Source organism: Rattus norvegicus, chromosome 18, assembly GCF_021556685.1.
Source record: "Rattus norvegicus strain SHRSP/BbbUtx chromosome 18, alternate assembly SHRSP_T2T, whole genome shotgun sequence".
NCBI classification, from domain to species: Eukaryota; Metazoa; Chordata; class Mammalia; order Rodentia; family Muridae; genus Rattus; species Rattus norvegicus.
The window spans coordinates 28,786,456-28,805,630 of record NC_141551.1 but is presented as its reverse complement, the minus strand read 5'-3'; the positions used below and the strand labels follow the sequence as shown (position 1 = coordinate 28,805,630).

The window sequence follows — 19,175 nt, the reverse complement described above, 5'->3', positions numbered from 1 at the left end:
CAGTAGGAAAAGATTTGGTACTGTTTAACTCTGAGTTTTCCAAATACGTGATAGTAACAACACACTGATGCTAATACGTCATTCGCAAAAGAATATTACTGTTATCTGTTACTATAGCTGCAAAGTCAAAAAGTTTCAGGCCAAACAGTACAATAAAAAGATATTTTTATATACTAAAATGTAGGGGCTTGAGAGATGGAGTTACGAGCACTGGCTGCCCTTCTAGAGGTCCCACGTTCAATTCCTGGCAGACAAGTAGTTGTTTATTACCGTCTATGATGGGATCTTATGCCCTCTTCTGGTGTGTAGGCACAGATGCAGACAAAGCACTCATACACATAAAATACATAAACACATAATTCTTAAAGTACGTGTAAATTATATATGACCCCACTATTATGTTATAAGTTGTATATACAGTTACTACATTCAGTAGTCTGTGAACAACTCTATAAGAAAAGATGATTGGGTTCATTTCTGTACCTCTATTCCCCTTCTGAAATCCATGTGGAATATTGTATTCTCTCACCCATACAAACTCCTGTTCCTCTATTTCTACTGCATGCATTAACCTTGTGATAACGTAGTCCCTTGAGTCTTTCTTATGCTTCCTGCCTACCAGAATGCACACATATTGACTCACTTATCCCTTGACATAAGTCAACCATTTGCAGTATGCCCTTTAAGATACCCTAGAATCACTTATCGTCTCAAACATTCTCTTCAACGTCCAACACAGTTGACTATTTATTTGTCCTATTGATCTTTGGTATAACGTTGTTTATTATCCACAGTGACAATAGATATTTGCATTCCCCTATACATCAATTGGACACTCGTGTGGATGCATCCCTCTTACCTGTAGGCTTTTTTCATATTTTTCTTCTCTCTATTTCTCAAAGTTACTCCCATCATGTGACTTGATGGTTTTCCCACCTAGATACATCTCAAAACAGGAAATGGAGGGCTCTTTTCTTACTTATTTTGCTTACTCTTCTTTTAATTTTTTTATCTTATGAGTATATTTTATCTTCATGTATCCACATGACCATGTGCATGTCTGGTATCTATGGAGGCCAGAAAAGGGTCTTGAGTTCTCTGGAACTTGAATTACACTGTCAAAAGCCACAGATGCTCTAGAAGAGTAGCAAGCCTTTAACTACTTTGCCATCTCTCCCCATTTAGGCTGACCCTATTCTCTGGGGAAAAAAATAGATGATTCCCTCCATTTAACCTAATTAACTCCATCTCCATTTCTGTGCTGTCTGTCTTATCCCTGGTGCCTCCTCTTCTGCTTGCTACTTTTCTTCACACAACTAAGATGTTCAAACACCTTTAACTTCCAGAAAAAAAAATTCATCTCTGGGGTTGGGGATTTAGCTCAGTAGTAGAGTGCTTGCCTAGCATGCGCAAGGCCCTGGGTTCGGTCCCCAGCTCTGAAAAAAAAGAAAAAAATTTTTTTCATCTCCTTTTTTAACGTTGACTTGATACTTCACACTCTGATTCTCCACCTTGGTTACCTTGTGGAGAATGACTGTAGTCCTGAGTGTACATACTTGACATAAACAAAGCCATGTCTAACAGGTCTCACAACTAAGGGAGTTTGAAGTGGGAATTTCTAGTTTCTTTGGAGACTCAGTTGTGTTGTGGGATGTTTTTCTGGAAATTGTCTTATTCTCATCCAGAGAGGATGTTTTTACTGAAGCAGACATGTGGGGGGATATTTTGCTGAGAATGAATAGATGCTGTTTCTCTAGAAGCAGCATGGAAAGGGGGCATGTGATGTTTTGCTAGAGTAGACGCTTGAGAGAACACTTTGGAAAGAGTACAAGTGTAACTCAACAGACGAGGGACAACACTGTGTGGTATTTGTTCGCCTTGCCACAGATTGCTGGTCACCGTTTGTCATGACTATGTAGAGAGAAATGCATCAAAGAACTTTTGGTAGTGTTCTGGCAGCTACTTGCCACTTTGACAGACTCAGGCCATTTGGCAGGGCCTGGAAGTTTCTTCTGGATCAAACGGCCTTTGTTGATTCATGAATGGTGTTTGCAAGTGGATCAAACTGCTGCTGCTAATTCATGTGAACTGAACTGCTGATAGCCTGACAACACAGACTGGATTCACACCAAATAACTATTTCCTAACAGCTCTACACCTTCCTTTGCCCTACCAGCCTTTCCTTTGCACTGCCTCTGGAGGATGGTGTCTAGAAGGGAAGTTAAAGCATTTAACCACACTTATTAAAGTAGGATTTGAAAAATAAAACCCTAAGGGAGTGGCATGCCCTACTTCATGCCTGAGACTGCAATGTTTGCTGAAGCAAGATGATTGTGTAGCAGGTGACCTTTAAGAGACAGCCATGCAGAAGGCTCTACTCACAGTTTCCTTGTTCCACAAAACTGCATACTCACCATCACCCCCATAAGATTCTTTATTAAGATAAGCTGGCTAGTCTTTTCTTTTCCTAGTATATAACAAAAGTGATTGAGTGGTAGGGGAGGCTGCTATGTCTCCATCCATGCATACAACCCAACCAGTCCCAGCTTGGCTTCTATTTTGTGTCTGTTTTTCTTAATCTCCCATGGCCTCCAGCTAGCTTTCTAGGACCCAGCCTCCACAGCAGAGACATTACCTACTTTCTGTCTTTCTAAGCTTGCCATAGAAGCTTGAATAGTGGCACCTCAAAAGATGTACCCACATTTTAAGATTCATGAATATAACTTTACATACTAAACCAATGTGACTAAATTAAGAATAATTTATTCTGCAGAATCCAAGTCAGCCCTAAATGTCATTACATATGCTCTTATCAAACGAAATCTGATGAGAAGACATGAAGAGAAAGCACTATGACTATAAAGACAGAAATTGAATGTGATGTAATCACAAGTCAGGGAATGCCAACAACCATCAGAAACTAACAGAAGCAAAAAATAGGTTTTATTCTCTCCTGCTTTATTATTTGTAACATGTGTGTAAAGGACATAGTCCCTTGACTCTTACAGTGCTTTATGTCATCATTTTGGACTTCTGGCCTCAAAAAATGTGAGACAAGCAAATGTCTGATCCCAGTCTTTGATCATTTCTTATAGTAGCCTCAGAAATTAACATATATGCCTACCTAATGCTCATATTCAACCACTGAGCAAAGAACAGGGTCCCCATTGGAGGACTTAGAGATAGGATTGAAGAAGCTGAATGGGTTTGCAACCCCATAAGAACAACAATACCAACCAACCAGAGCTCCCAGGGACTAAACCACCACCCAAAGAGTACATGTGGACAGACCCATGGCTCCAGCTGCATATGTAACAGAGGATGGCCTTGTTGGGCACCAATGGGAGAAGAAGCCCTTGGTCCTGCCAAGGCTCGACCCCTGCCCCCAGTGTAAGAGAATGTCAGGGCAGGGAGGTGAGAAGGAGTGGGTGGATGGGTGTGGAAACACCCTCAGAGAAGAAGGGAGAGGATGGGATAAGGGTTTATAGATGGGAGACCGGGAAAGGGGATAACATTTGAAATGTAAATTAAAAAATCCAAAGAAAAGTGATTTTGAAAAAATAGAAATTAACATGTATGCCTACCAAAATCATTTTCTTCAGTACTGCTTTTCACTTTTCAGCCTGTCTCTTGGTGACTTTGTCTTTTCATGGACTTATATTTTTGAGAAGCAATTATTCCTCAATGTGTGTATAACACCCTCTGAGTTCTAGATTCATGTTCTAAATCATGATACTATTCTAGTACCTCAAAAGTGACAGGTTCATAAGTGTCTCTCCCACTCCCTACATGCTCAAATGCATACCAGTAATTTACCCTCTTAGTACATCAAACTTAAAAAAGAATAGATTCCACTACATTTTTGTTGTGGAAGTCTTTCTTTCATGAGCCCTCAACACCTATGACAGGAAATGTCACTAGTATCAGAATAGAGTACATAGTTTCTGAAAGGCTTTGGTCACAGGTCCAGTCTGCATTCTCATTTTATACCTTAAACTCACAACGTGGGGCAAGCAAGAAAATGAGAGTTTACAGAGGCATACATGGCAGGCAACAGATTGTGAAGGACAATGACACGTTGTTTCAGCTATTTCTTCAGGGCATTCTGTTCCAAGCAGCAAATAAAGCCATGCTTGGCAAATATGCAGTACAAGCAGTGCTTTAAGTAAACCAATCACTAAATAAATCAATCAATCAGTATGCAGTAATTGGTCTTTCCTACCTTAATCTATTTCATTTTGCCTTCCTCTTATCATTTATATATTTTTGAGACATGGTCTCTCTGTGTAGTCCTGTCTGTTCTGGAGCTCAATATGGAGACCAGGCTGACCTTGACCTCACACATACCCTTTTGCCTCAGGTTCCGGAATTCTGGGGTTAAAGTTGTGTGCCGCCACACCTGGCTTTATCATTCATGTTGAGTCCTATGCCTGAAAGCTTCTCTCTAGTATGTTTCCCTCGATTGGATTCTTTTCTACTACAGTTATTTAAATCTTCATTGTTCAGCAGGGTGTGGTTGCCTTTAGCACCAACACTCAAAGGCAGGCAGACTTCTAAAATCAAGGCCAGCCTTGGCTATTAAGTTCCAGGACATGACAGAGCTACATAAAGAAACCCTGTCTTGGGGGAAAGAGAATCTCCATTTGCTTGATACCTAAGTATTCATAGAAGATCCTGTATGTGCTTCCCTGCTTTCATAGTCTTCCCGTGCCTGATCTTTCAAGTTCCCATTCTTCAAAGAGCATTCTTTTATTCATAGTTATCTTCCACCCGTGAAACCTTACTGTTTATCCTTTGAAATGTTATCTATCACTTAAGATATTCCTGAAGAAAATGTTGCCCAAACTCCAGTGCTCAATCCCTCTTCTAAATGGCACAGACTGCCTAGACAATACATCAACATCATACAATAATCAAATATTAATGATTGAACTTGTAATGTATTCCTGATCCTAAAATAAAAGTTTTTATGAAATTGCATCATATGGTAATAATTGTGTTATTACCATATATACATATAATAGTGGTTCTCATCTTGTCAGATATGAAAGATTTAGATGAGTCCTATGATATTAAGACTTTCATTTCACATGAGTATTTTATAACAGTGGTTCCTGGATTATTCCTCTGTATAGATATACAGTGCACTTAAATGAAATTGAAACTCCTGTCACAAACCTAATATTTCCTCCAAGAACTCTAATGATCACTGTTATGATTTCAGATCAATTCTTTTTTTTACATTTCATATCACTAGTTTACCCCAAGGGAGGAAAGAAAGTATGTACAACTAATGCACATGTTTGTCTACAGAAAAATGTCACGGAAATTAATAGAAAACAACAATAATCCACAAACAAAATAATGTAAAATAAACTTGTTGAATAAATATGACATTCCACATAAACTTAATTTGAATTAAGAAAAAAAAAGTTTTTATGAAAGAATAGGTAAGGGGTTGGGGATTTAGCTCAGTGGAAGAGCGCTTGCCTAGCGAGCGCAAGGCCCTGGGTTCGGTCCCCAGCTCCGAAAAAAAAAAAAAAAAAAGAATAGGTAAAAGCTAGGAAAATTTAAAGCCTTTAACATCACATTGAAGGATAGGGAGTTTTGCTTTCTGGTCAAAAACAAGTTCTGTATATTTTTGTGGAAGGAAATTTCAAATGTAAGTTGTAGTTCAGAAAATTCAGAGAATATGGGTGCAAGATCAATATATCACCATGACGTTGGAATCCTCCAAAATGAGGTTTAAATGGGTCACACAACCTCTGTGACTTCAGTGTCAGGTTTTCTCATCAGTAAGATGTGAATGATTGTTGTATCTGCACCATAGATATTAGCACCTGATAATTAAGATAATCTCAATTAAAGATGTTAGTAGAAGGGCTAGTATAGAATAAGGTTTATACTTATGTTTTACAAGATTGAAACGGGTCATTAATCAGAAAGTCACCAAGAGACAGGCTGAAAAGTGAAAAGCAATATTGAAGAAAATGATTTTGGTAGGCATACATGTTAATTTCTTTTTTTTTTCAATGTTTATGTGCCAACATAGAAAGAAAATAATCAAATAAACTATGATAAGACAGGCCTTCTTTGGGCGATATTTAAGAATTTTTAAATTCGGGGTTGGGGATTTAGCTCAGTGGTAGAGGGCTTGCCTAGAAAGCGCAAGGCCCTGGGTTCGGTCCCCAGCTCCGAAAAAAGAAAAAGAAAAAAAAAGCCTCAGGGCACAAAAAAAGAATTTTTAAATTCACAAATGATTTTACTATATGTGTTTAAGAAAGGTATAATATCAACCTCGCTTTGAAAAAGTAATGGAAGAATGAGCTAAGGAGATGGCTCAAAGGGTTTGTTGCCCAAGCATGAGAACCTGAGTTTGGATCCCCAGAACCCACGAAAAAGCCAAGCAAGCACTATGATGGTAGAAACAGAAGGATCCCTGGGGCCAGTGAGTGCAGCTGAATCAGCAAGCACCAGGTTCAGTGAGAACTTCAATTGAAACACAGTTGAAGAAAACACACTGACCTCTGGTTTTCACACCCATGTACACATACACACATGTGCATGCACACAAATAAAATAATTGCCACTCCACTTGAAAAATGACAAAATTATTAATCTTACAATCAAATACAAGCCATATCTTACTATCGCCACTATTACACTTGTAATATAATATTTTAATATCTGGATTGTACAAAAATTAGTATGGTGATTGATGAGGTTACTTTCCAAACATTGGCAGATCAATTGAGGAATCTATTCAAAAATATATTTTTAAAACTCTTTGACCTATTCTTGTATTATAGGAATATTTTAAGTCTGTAATTCTGACTAAATTTTGAAACATATGAATTATGAAACAACTGACCAGGTTTTAAACTAATATACTATTATTTTCAAGGCTAATCATTGAAAACTAACAAGAAAAAGAAAACAGGTAATCCAAAAATCCCTAATGGTCTAAAATCCCCAATACATGCCATATGAAATAACTATGACCAAACCAGAGAATCTAAGACAAACAATCAGTGGTTCGAAAGATAAAATTAGAATGAAAATTAAGAAAACAAAGATGTAGTTCCAGCCTAAATACAGTTAGTTATTAAGAAAAGCAAAAATACTGAAGTGCTATCAACAACTTACTTCCACCGAAGGATTTAAACAATCTTCTAGACACTGAGGCAGGTTGGGGCCGAAGGCCATGTGGTCCGAATAAAATCGGGGCCACTCCACAACACAATAGTTGTGTCCTCTCTGGCCGATTCGACCTGCAGCCCACTGCACTGAACCACACCAGTCTGAGCTTCCCGGGCCCACGGGCAGCTCATGGGCAGAGCACCTGAATGGTATGGACAGCAGCATCAAGACTACCAACAGATCAGACACTGTACTAGTAAGCAGAATCATTTAGAAGCACAGGATATTTCTATTCTGGCTTTCATCTAGATCATAAGAATGTAGTTGAATTATAGCGATGTCATTTTGAAGATTTTCAAAGAAGGCTACTTTAAAAGAGAATTTATCAAACTTAGTTGTATTGCCATTCATATCCAGATAGCATTATTTTGTTTTGTTTTGTTTTTTGCTGTTTGAGACAGGGTTTCTCTGTATAGCCGTGGCTGTTCTGAAATTTAGAGATCTACCTGCCTTTGCCTACCGAGTGCCGAGATTAAAGACATGGACCACTACTGCCCAGATGGTTATTTTAATCTGAGTAGATTCTGTTAGCTCTGGTTTACTGCCACTAATAACTGTTAACAATAAAGGAATTCTGATATATCCTCTCAAGAATCAGTACTAGAGATATGTTTTTATATTTTTTCATCATTATTTTAAACATGAAATGCTCATTCAGATTGAACATATGGATAGGTTAGACAATGTACACCAATATCAGCATCAGAAACACCCTGCAGAGGAAGTTGAGCATCCAGAGGTAGAGATTCAGAAATAAGCTCTTTTTATGATCTGGAGAGATGTCTCGGTGATAAAGAGCACTGGCAGCTCTTCCAGAGAATCGGGGCACCCACATAACAACTCACAACTGTCTGTTCCAGGGAATCTGACACTCTCACATATATGCAAGCAAAGCATTAATGTCCATAAAAATAAATAAATCGTTTAAAATGTTTTTTTAAAAAACAGAAAGAACTACTTTTTGTTCACTTTCTCTAACTTCCTCAATGGCCTAGACCTCCATGTGGAAAACCTGCAGTGGCCCGTCTACGATCATCTCTAGGTGGATGCTACGTGTACTCCAGCAGCCCAGCTCCTCCCAGTCGCTCTGAGAATTGACAAACAAAATGCCCTTCTGCAGATTTACCTCCAGGTGGTCTGCATGGTTCTTGGACCCCACTCTAAACAGAGCAAGGCACAAGCTCTCAGCTGCAGCCCCAAGTCCTGTGTGATGCAGCCCTCGAGGGAACTTGGCCTCCAGAAGGATAAAATAGTGTAACTGGTTACTCGTGCCCCCCTGGCTTCAAGGAGCCAAAGCAAAAGCAGTAGACCCTGGGACCTCAGTACTCTTGGCCAAGAAAAACAGCATCTCAGATTGGGGTCTGGGGGAGGCTTTGGGCTGGAACTGTCAGCTTCAATGACGTTCATGAGATATTTATATGCAGTCTCCCTTTTCTGTATTTATTTAGTAAGCTTCATAGAGTATCCTGATCTCTGTGTCATTGGATGGGATCTGAGCAAGATCAAGTCTTGCCCCTGCCCTTGCTCTTTCCCCTCTGCTACCTTCAAGAGAGAACCAGTGCTCTGGAGCTGGTCTCCAGCACCAAAGTTCCAAGAATGGTCTTCAGTATGAGTTCTTGCCAAATATTACGCTAAATGGTATATTGTACAACTGAGGATGGAATGCTTTGAATGAGCTCCAAATGTATGACTGATTCCCTATTTCTGCACTTATCCAAGAACTAAAAGAATTACAGAGGCATAAATGATCTTTGCTAAACTCTTTCAATCTGATTAGACTACATGAAAAAGCTTATAAGACATTATTGATAAGGCATTTACAATTTCAAGAATTTAAAAGGTTAAAATAATGCATGCACATCATTAGGTTTAACATTTTCCTTTCTGGAAAATTTATAAAATTTAGGAAAGTATGCAAATGAGCAGCTGTTGTTAGCATAAAAGACAACTAACATGTGTGGGTGATATGACTGAAAAATTCTTTTTGCCTCATTCACTCTGGGAGCATAAGTCAGCCTTCTTTGAGGATGTAATACTTAATAAATCTCTTGCACTTTAATGGGAAATCAAGAATGGATAATTATTTCAATAGCAGAAGCATATTAGAATGTAAGACTGAACTTTTGTCTCCAAGTAAATTGAAGATGATTTTTGCCATGGTGATAGAGGATATTTAGCCATGTGATGGCAGTAAATCAATTCAGAGCTAGAAACAAGGGTTCCATTGGTGATACAAACATTTTTAAAGCAACTGATCAAAGAATGTGAAAGTATCAAAGCAAAGAACTGCTAATGGACAAACTCAAGCAAATCTAAATAGCCTGCCATGATTGCCACATCATTGAAAATTAGAAATGAAGTGCTGTGACTTAGCTTAGGTAAAACAATGGCTATTTCCACTCAGTTGACTTCTAGCATTTTATAACCAAAACTTGAAACAAACAGGGCACTTATTAGCACTCTATTTTATGATTTAAAGGCTGGGTATATATACACATCTAGCATTTTGTTAACAGACGTTGTTCCTTGAAACAGCACTCAAATTTTATTCATATTAAATATTTCCCATAAAACTTAATTCTAACTGAATTTATAGACATTTACCAGAAAGGTGGGATTTGTAGAAAACTCACCTGTCCAGGGTGATTTGATTCTGACTCCTGCCTTTCCCTTTCATCTCTATCCATGTTGGGAGGTAGGCTGGGGCTAAAGGCCATGAGGTCTGTCTTGGGAAGAACTTCCCCAGAGCACACCCGCTGCCGCCTCTGCTGTGAGTAGGACCAGCTCCCCACCGCACTGGAGCACACCAGCATGGGTTTCCCAGGCCCCCCAGCGGCCTCATTGACCATAGGCAAAGCCGAGCAGCGCAGCGCTGTATACAGCAGCAGCGTGAGCACCAACAGACTGGACACTGCACAGATGGCAATGATCAAATACACGTTGACATCCACCAGCGATGCGTCTGGGGCTGAAGCACGCCCTGATGCCTGTGAAAAGGACTTTGGAGCTTGACTGTTTTCCACAAGAGACACTAATACAGTTGCAGTGGCTGTCAGTGCTGGCTCACCATGGTCCTTCACCAGCACCAATAGAGTCTGTCGAGGAGCGTCCACCTCATCCAGGGCACGTGTCGTGCTGATCTCACCCGTGTACAGACCCACACGGAAGGGGCTGCGTACTCCACCTGTTCCCAATTGTAGTTCGTATGACAGCCAAGCATTGTAACCAGAGTCCGCATCCACTGCGCGAACCTTGGTGACCACATGGCCCGAACCCACCGACCTAGGCACAAGCTCGCTCACTGTCCCGCCAGGTCCGACAGCTCCGTGGGGCAGAAGCATGGGTGCGTTGTCGTTTTCATCCAGCACAAACACCTGCAGAGTCACATTGCTGCCCAGGGCAGGCACACCAGCGTCCTGAGCGCTCACCTGGAACTGCAGCAGCTCCAGCTCCTCATGGTCCAGAGGCTGCAGCGCGAACACCTTGCCGCTCTCAGCGTGCACAGAGACATAGCTCGACAGCAAGCGCTCGCCCACCCGCCGCTCCACCAGTGAGTAGGACACCAGCGCGTTCTCCTGCGCGTCTGCATCCTCCGCAGACACCGTGAAGATGTGCGCGCCAGGCGGGTTGTTCTCCTTCACGAACACCGTGTGTTCGGGCTGCGCGAACGCAGGTGCATTGTCGTTCACGTCAGCCACCTCCACAGACACGCTGGCGGTGGCACACAGTGAAGGTGAACCCCCATCCCGCGCTGTCACAACCAAATCATAGGTTGACACCGTCTCGCGGTCTAGACTGCTATCCAATACCAGAGAATAATAGTTTTTAAAGGTGGATACGATCTTGAAGGGGACATTGGGTGTAAGAGAGCAGGTCACTTGGCCATTGATACCAGAATCTAGGTCGGATATGCTAATTAAAGCAATCACTGTATTTGGCTGCGCATCTTCTCTTACTGGGAGGGACAGCGAAGTTAGTGTCACTTCAGGGGAGTTGTCATTGGTGTCTAAGATTTCTACGAAGACTACACAGTGACCTACCATTGGAGGTGCTCCTTTATCCGTGGCCAGCACTTCTATTTCATAAGACTTGTTCTCTTCGTAGTCTAAGGTGCCGTTGACCCTCAATTCTCCGCTGTTTTCATCTAGAGTAAATAAGTGCCTCCCAGTGGGCTTAATGGACATCAAAGAGTATACCAATTGCCCGTTTACACCTTCGTCTAGATCCGTGGCGTTCAACTTTATGACAAGAGTTTCCTTGGCAGCATTTTCCATTACTCTTACCTTGTATTCTAAATGATCGAACACCGGATCATTGTCGTTAACATCCAAGACGTGAACCCAAAGCTGAACTGTACCGGTGAGCTCTGGTTTTCCGCCATCTGTGGCTGTTAATAGCAAATTAAGTTCCCGAGTTTTCTCCCGATCTAGAGTCTTCTTTAATATAAGTGACGGTCGTTTAATCTGCTTACTATTGGTTGATGATTCTAAAGAAAAATACTCGTTTTGACTTAATCTGTAGACCAATACAGCGTTCTCCCCTATGTCCGCATCAGATGCTCCCTCTAGCGGAAAACGTGAGTCCGGTTGCTTGGATTCATAAATCAGCAGCCTTTGTTCTCTAAGAGGAAACATTGGCGGGTTGTCATTAATGTCCCTCACCTCCACCTCCACGTGGAAAACCTGCAGCGGCCTGTCCACGATCACCTCCAGGTGGATGTTGCACTCCGCGCTCCTCCCGCACAGCTCCTCCCGGTCGATCCGAGAATTCACAAACAAAATGCCATTCTGCAGATTTACCTCCAGAAGGTCTCCGCGGTCCTTGGACGCCACCCTGAACAGACGGGGCACCAGCTCTGTCAGCTCCAGCCCCAGGTCCTGGGCGATGCGGCCCACGAAGGTGCCGTGTTTGGCCTCCTCAGGGATGGAGTAGTGGAGCTGGCCGCTCCCTATCTCCCAGGCTGTGAGGAGAAGTAACCAGCGCAGAGGTGGCGGAGTGCAGGATCCCCTTCTCTGAAAACCTAACATTGCATATGAAATCGGCCCCCAAAATGTCTCCTTTCGCTGACTTATCAGATACTTGTCTTCAGATTGAAATTTCGCTTGATTCTCAAGAATTTTTAAAGGATCCCGTTAAAAGCGGCATTCAGAATGATGGAGTCGGTTTTGTTTGTGGAGCGCAGGACTCTTCGGACTAATCTATGAATGAACTCTTTCCACCAAGTAAAGAGCGACACCTTGTGCCTGAAATTGTGAGTACTCGTGTACTTCCACCACTGGAGAATTCCTCATCTTGTATAGTTTGACCAAAATAATTAGAAAAATGCACATTTATTGACCATTTTGATTTTAAGCCACATGAAAATGGAACATATGTGAAGGTTGTACTTTTTAATTAAATAGCATCAAATTAAATTCCTTTTTGACTTACATCTACAAAATTATTCTTTTATCTAAACACTTGAAAAAGAGGGCTCACTTCTTTCAGTAAAATTGTAAAAGTAAAATTGTGGAGTTAAACAGTTACCTAACATCTTATTTAATATAAAATATTATCAGATTTGAATTGTTATAATTGTAGTCTCCCTTATTGCTTAGACTGCCAGGGAACTCAATGGTCCCAGCGGTTGGACCTAGTTTGTTGCTGCTGTTTGCGCTTTGGTTTTGTTTGAGACTACAGTGGATGTTAGGCAAGTGCTCAGCCCTTGAAATTCCATAATAACAATGTTCTGTATGCTAGTCCCTTAGCTGTGTAGCATTTTCTTATATTTTTAAAAATTAAATCTCGTCGAACAGATTTACGAGGTGCAAGCTATGTATTGATGCATGTATCTACTGTGTAATGATCAAATCAGAGTTGATACATCATCATATCAAACATTCATCATTTCTTTGTGGTGAAACTTTCCAAGTATTCTCCTAGTATTAATATTTACATGGTGTTATCAGCAATATCATTCTTACTTTCTTCAGCTCTGATTTTTGATTGTTGTTTTCTTGTAATGGATCACTGAGTTTGTGTCCACTACAGAATAAGGAAACAAATGTTTTCCAGTTTTATAATTTGAAACAGAATTCACAAAGGAAAAGCCTGTTGACCTAGATGAATTCTGCATTTGACATATATGATTTCTCACACAAGTCGTATTGTCAGTAATGAGATCGTGATATTTTACTTATGTAATCATTGATTAGATGACAAAGGCAGACTTTTAAACCACAGAATGAAATATCATTCCCTGAGAGAAACAATGTCTCCAGAAAAGTCTCTGCACCATTTGGATATTTCCACGTAACTGACATTAGTTTTCTTAACCCAGTAAAAATACATCCATGGGAAATGATATCAGTGAAAAATGTGAGGTTTGTTATTAAGAGTTCATTTAAAATGTAAGTAAATTTTATTATGTCTTCTCTAAGTACATGAGATCATGCTTATTTTTCTATGATAGGTTTCTCTGCGTGTGACTGGATGTCCTGGAACTTTGTAGATCAAGTTGACCTTGAATCAGAGATCCACCTGCCTCTGCCTCTGCCTCTGCCTCTGAAGTGCTGCTGTTAAAGGCTATGCTACCACATCCAGATTTAATTTTCATTTCTTGAAGATGTAGTTATGTTTTCTCTATTTTTCATACACATTAGCAGTTGAGAAGAAAAAGACGATACCACACAAGTTTAGAGCAGAAAATAATTCAGAAAAACCTCTAGCATTATGTTATATAGGAATTCTTTGAGAAACAAAGGCCCAGGTTGACTTTGAGTTCCCAGGCTCAAGTAATACCCTAACCTCAGTGTTAAATGCTCTTCTGCAACCTACAGGTATTACAATAACGTGAAAATTTCATAAACTATGGTTTAAAAAACAAAGAAAATGATCAGTCACCTCTAAGAACAGTGAATTCTATTCACTGAAAAACAATGCAATCGAGTGCAGTCAATTCAAATGCAATATATAACATAGCAGTAAGCTGAACACATGTGAAGTGTGTCAAATCTATATTGTACAAAAGTAAGCAGCAATTCTCTATATTGTTAAAAAGAAATGAGGTTTGAGATGCAATGTAAAGAAATAAATATGAAAAACTCTACCCATGAGAGATGATGATATCACAAATATGAGTTAAAATCATATTCTAACTTAAATGTTTGTTTCCAATAACACATAGTTTTGGATATATAAAGTGGTCCAGTGTAAACACCAAGTCAAAAGTTAGGTAAAGAGTGTGACTCTATATCCCATAGTTTGTATTTTGGCTGGATAGTTCAGGTATCTATCTCTGAATTATTTCTAGAGAAGATATTATACTCTCTCTAAACTTACCTATTGGAATGAGCTCAACATCCAGCAGCAGACTAATCTCAAAGTATCTCATCAAAATTATTGTTAATACTGATTTTGTAAAAATTGATTGCGGATTTCATGGACTTTGTGCTCAACGTTTACTAATTGAGTTTGACTAGATATAAATCCTTCTGGCGTGTCTCACTGATTATATATTAAAATGCAAAGTTTTATGCCCTCTTAGCCAGTAATATTGAGTACTTCTGGGGTTCTTTCTTACAAATGTAAACCACAGAAATGAATTTTTAAGTCATTCTTCAAACATCAGGATATATTTTCAAAATCAGATTATAAGTTCGCTTTCCAAGCACTATGCTAAGAGAAGTATAGTATTTCCCCAACGATGTTGACTCTGCTCTACTGTGTTGTGGCTTATTCAAGTCAACACAGCAATTTTTTTCTCAAACATTTGGTCAGATGGCCCAAGCTTTTCAATGAAAGGTAACAATAACCCTGCTTTGGGGAAGTGGGGGAGCCAAGTGGTGGTGGCTCAAGAGACAGAGGAAAAGAGGATCTCTAAGTTTGAAGCTAGCCTGGTCTACAGAGCAATTTCTAGGATAGCCAAGGTTGAACAAAGAAACCCAGTGCTTCAGGCAAGCTGATCTCCATCTCTGACCAATCATTTCATAGTTTATAATAAGCTGAGAATCCAAGTCAAATTGAAAATTAAATCATACTGTACTCCCAGATACTCAAACATAATGAAGAGCAAAGGACACCTGTCCTAGCAGGTGAACTCCCAGAACAATGATCTATCCGAGTGTTGAAAATCTGATTTGAGGGGTTGGGGATTTAGCTCAGTGGTAGAGCGCTTGCCTAGGAAGCGCAAGGCCCTGGGTTCGGTCCCCAGCTCCGAAAAAAAAGAAAAAAGAAAAGAAAATCTGATTTGAGCCCTGCCACCTTGTATTTTCTATTATAATCCTTGACTTCTTTCTGGCATACCTGTTTAATTAAAAAATTATGGTCATTCTATTTCATTTTTTGCTAGCAGTGCTACCAGTACTATTGTTATACATAGCATGAAGAAAGAATTACTAAATAATATCCAGGATGACTAGAGTGGGAAGTGAGATGAGATGGCCAGTCGTCTTTAAATGAGCCGTCTCAAGAAAAGCAACACAAATTTACTGCTGAAGATATAATCATGAATCGACAGAGTATATCAGTGACATCACCTGTCATGAAATGTACCCCAAGATTTCTGTACTTACATTCTCAAAGATTTCTTGCTGGACACCACTATCTCCAGAACCCAAACCAGGAGGAACACTGGGGCTGAAGGCCATGAGGTCGGTCTTCGGTGGGCCCTCTCCGGAGCACACCCTCTGCCTCCTTTGCTGAGAGTATGACCAGCTCCCCACTGCGCTGGAGCATACCAGCATGGGTTTTCCAGGTCCACAGGTGACCTCAGTGGGCAGTGCTGAGCATCGCAGAGCAGTGTACAACACGAGTGTGAGCACCAACAGGCTGGACACCGCACAGATGGCGATGATCAAATACACATTGACATCCACTACAGGTGACTCAGAGGCTGCTGTACCCGCCAACACCCGTGAAGAGGCCTTTGGTGCCTGGTTGCTCTCAATCAGAGAAACCAGCACTGTGGCTGTGGCAGTCAACGCTGGCTCGCCATGATCCTTCACCAAGACCAACAGGCGCTGGCGCGGCGCATCTACTTCATCCAGGGCGCGAGTGATACTGATCTCACCTGTGTATAGTCCCACACGGAAGGGACTGCGCACACTGCCAGCTCCGAATTGGAGCTCATAAGACAGCCAAGCATTATAACCAGAATCGGCATCTACTGCGCGCACCTTCGCCACTACGTGCCCTGAACCCACTGACCGAGGCACAAGCTCACTCACTGCCCCGCCCGCTCCGACAGCTCCGTGAGGCAGCAGCGTGGGCGCGTTGTCGTTCTCGTCCAGCACAAACACCTGCAGAGTCACATTGCTGCCCAGGGCAGGCACACCAGCATCCCGCGCGCTCACCTGGAACTGCAGCAGCTCCAGCTCCTCATGGTCCAGAGGCTGCAGCGCGAACACCTTGCCGCTCTCCGCGTGCACAGACACATAGCTCGACAGCAAGCGCTCGCCCACCCGCCGCTCCACCAGCGAGTAGGACACCAGCGCGTTCTCTTGTGCGTCCGCATCCACCGCGGACACCGTGAAGATGTGCGCGCCGGGCGGATTGTTCTCCTTCACGAACACCGTGTATTCAGGCTGCGCGAATGCAGGTGCATTGTCGTTCACGTCAGCCACCTCCACCGACACGCTGGCTGTGTCCCACAGCGAGGGTGAGCCCCGGTCTCGGGCTGTCACCACCACTTTAAAGTCAGCTGTGGTCTCTCGGTCCAAAGCGCTGTCCAGCACGAGCGAATAGTAATTCTTGAAGGTGGACACGAGCTTGAAGGGAACCTGAGGAGTCAGGGAGCAGGTCACCTGCCCGTTGACTGTAGAGTCAGGATCTGTCACGCTGATTAAGGCAATAACTGTCCCCACGGGAGCATCCTCTCGAATAGGGAGCGACAATGACGTTACTATTAACTTGGGAGCATTATCATTGATGTCCAATACTTCAATTAAGATGGTGCAGTGACCGAACATTGGAGGACTGCCTTCGTCAACTGCTTCTGCTTGAATCTTCCATAAATTTGTTTCTTCAAAATCTATTTTTCCATTGACTTTAATTTCTCCACTGACTGGATCTATATGAAAAGTGGCTTCTGTCTTAGGGGGAATGTCCGCTGCAAAGGAATAAAGAATTTGACCATTTGAACCTTCGTCCAAATCCGAGGCATTAAGTCTAATGACCAGGGTACCATTTCTTGCATTTTCTACCAGTTTTACCCGATAGATTGCTCTATCAAATGCTGGCGCGTTGTCATTTGCATCTAGAACTGTAATATGTAACTCCAAGGTGCCTGTGAGCTCAGGTTTGCCCCCATCCGTTGCCTTAACCACTAAGTGAAGCTCTGAATCTCGTTCTCTGTCTAAAGGTTTTTTTAACACTAGTTCGAGTGGTTTTACCAGCTCATCTGTGGTTGGTACTTCTAGGGAGAAATATTCACTGGGACTCAGTCTGTAAGTCAGAAGAGCATTGGTTCCGATATCTGCATCCGAAGCGCCCTCTAGCGAAAAACGAGAATCTAGAGCTCTCGTTTCCGAAACAAAGAGATTCTTTTGTGTGGTTGGGAACACAGGAGGGTTGTCATTAATGTCCTTCACCTCCACCTCCACGTGGAAAACCTGCAGCGGTCTGTCCACGATCACCTCCAAGTGGATGCTACACTCCGCACTCTTCCCGCACAGCTCCTCTCGGTCGATCCGAGAATTCACAAACAAAATGCCATTCTGCAGATTTACCTCCAGAAGATCCCCGCGGTCCTTGGATGCCACCCTGAACAGACGGGGCACCAGTTCAGTCAGCTCCAGTCCCAGGTCCTGCGCGATGCGTCCCACGAAGGTGCCGTGTTTGGCCTCCTCTGGGACGGAGTAGCGGAGCTGGGCGCTCCCAGGCTCCCAGATTGTGAACAGCAAAAGTGAGAGCAGCAGGCACCAAGATCCATGGCAGTATTTCATGGCGACAAAGAACATATTGTCTTTGGATTTTTTTAGTAGTAGTGATTTTCTTTCTCTAAGATAATATTAACAATGTGAGTGCTGTTTATAGTCTTTAAAGCTCGGGACCAGCTTCTTTCCGGTCTGCAGAGGATCTGATTTTCTACTGTTGGCGCTTTTGTTGGAGAACAACGGCACCCTGTGGCTCAAAGTGTAAGTGCAACTGCGCTCTGCTCTCTTCGCTTATCAGGCTCCAGAATGATTTCGTTTGCTTTTCATTGAAGGCTTCTAATAGTTCTAATTTCAATAGCTAGTAACTAATTAGAGGTTGTTTTACCTTAGAATTATAGTTCCTGGAAAAATTTCATCTTCTTTATAGACATCTAAGAATATATTACTGCACAAACTATATCATCGTGTAAAATAATATGGACAACATACATTGTAGCAGTGATACAGCATTTAAGAGAATTTAAAGAAATGTATGATATTTGATTGCTTCATATCCAACCTCTTCCTGAGACTATAATTGTGTTTTTCTAAATATTTTACATGCTAAATTATTCTAATTATTTGACTTAACTCTAAAGAGAGTGATTCAACATGCAGATTTCCTGTTACCACTACAGCACAATGGAATTTCAATTCAATGCTAATAAACTATTTACTACTTTATCCAAATAATTATTTACTTGATGTAAGTGAATTCACCTAACACTGATTTTAGGAAATTTAGAGCACATTTGTAAGGCTATACCAGTTTAAAGCTTCTGTTCAGTCACTGAATCCACTCAGGGTGAATGTTATTTCCACTTCAATGTAAATTATACTTGTTACTTAAATGGAAAAATAATCAACTTTCATTCAAAAATAACATCAGTAGTCCAAGTCTGTTTATACTTATTTTCTTAGAAAATTGATGTGAAGAGGCTAGGATATAAACATTATTTTAAGTCTAACTCAGCTTTATTATCTTGTTTTTACCTGAGATACAAAAATATATTAAAATTTACATGAAAACCTATAGAAGACAATGAAGTTTATTTTATGATTAAAGACATAAATCCTAAACCA

The 19,175-nt window shown here is 41.3% G+C and overlaps 12 protein-coding genes across 12 annotated transcripts in view; all 12 read right to left on the bottom strand.

Annotated features, from left to right (window-relative positions):
• Pcdha12 (protocadherin alpha 12) overlaps nucleotides 1-12,227 on the bottom strand; it is a 192,027-nt gene extending 179,800 nt beyond the window's left edge. Inside the window, exon 1 of the mRNA NM_053940.1 lies at nucleotides 9,834-12,227. Within this exon, the coding sequence (NP_446392.1) occupies nucleotides 9,834-12,227 (2,394 nt within the window). The remainder of the gene's footprint in view (nucleotides 1-9,833) is intronic.
• Pcdha11 (protocadherin alpha 11) overlaps nucleotides 1-18,137 on the bottom strand; it is a 197,937-nt gene extending 179,800 nt beyond the window's left edge. The window contains exon 1 of the mRNA NM_199486.2: nucleotides 15,753-18,137. Coding sequence (NP_955780.1) covers nucleotides 15,753-18,137 — 2,385 coding nt within the window. The remainder of the gene's footprint in view (nucleotides 1-15,752) is intronic.
• Pcdha1 (protocadherin alpha 1) overlaps nucleotides 1-19,175 on the bottom strand; it is a 264,765-nt gene that overhangs the window by 179,800 nt on the left and 65,790 nt on the right. The gene's annotated exons all lie outside the window — the stretch shown is intronic.
• Pcdha2 (protocadherin alpha 2) overlaps nucleotides 1-19,175 on the bottom strand; it is a 255,785-nt gene that overhangs the window by 179,800 nt on the left and 56,810 nt on the right. The window lies entirely within an intron of this gene.
• Pcdha3 (protocadherin alpha 3) overlaps nucleotides 1-19,175 on the bottom strand; it is a 249,612-nt gene that overhangs the window by 179,800 nt on the left and 50,637 nt on the right. The window lies entirely within an intron of this gene.
• The window catches only part of Pcdha4 (protocadherin alpha 4), a 243,172-nt gene that overhangs the window by 179,804 nt on the left and 44,193 nt on the right, over nucleotides 1-19,175 (bottom strand). The window lies entirely within an intron of this gene.
• Pcdha5 (protocadherin alpha 5) overlaps nucleotides 1-19,175 on the bottom strand; it is a 235,590-nt gene that overhangs the window by 179,801 nt on the left and 36,614 nt on the right. The gene's annotated exons all lie outside the window — the stretch shown is intronic.
• The window catches only part of Pcdha6 (protocadherin alpha 6), a 228,659-nt gene that overhangs the window by 179,800 nt on the left and 29,684 nt on the right, over nucleotides 1-19,175 (bottom strand). The gene's annotated exons all lie outside the window — the stretch shown is intronic.
• Pcdha7 (protocadherin alpha 7) overlaps nucleotides 1-19,175 on the bottom strand; it is a 222,498-nt gene that overhangs the window by 179,800 nt on the left and 23,523 nt on the right. The window lies entirely within an intron of this gene.
• Pcdha8 (protocadherin alpha 8) overlaps nucleotides 1-19,175 on the bottom strand; it is a 216,569-nt gene that overhangs the window by 179,800 nt on the left and 17,594 nt on the right. The window lies entirely within an intron of this gene.
• The window catches only part of Pcdha9 (protocadherin alpha 9), a 211,291-nt gene that overhangs the window by 179,801 nt on the left and 12,315 nt on the right, over nucleotides 1-19,175 (bottom strand). The gene's annotated exons all lie outside the window — the stretch shown is intronic.
• Nucleotides 1-19,175, bottom strand: part of Pcdha10 (protocadherin alpha 10) — a 204,937-nt gene that overhangs the window by 179,800 nt on the left and 5,962 nt on the right. The gene's annotated exons all lie outside the window — the stretch shown is intronic.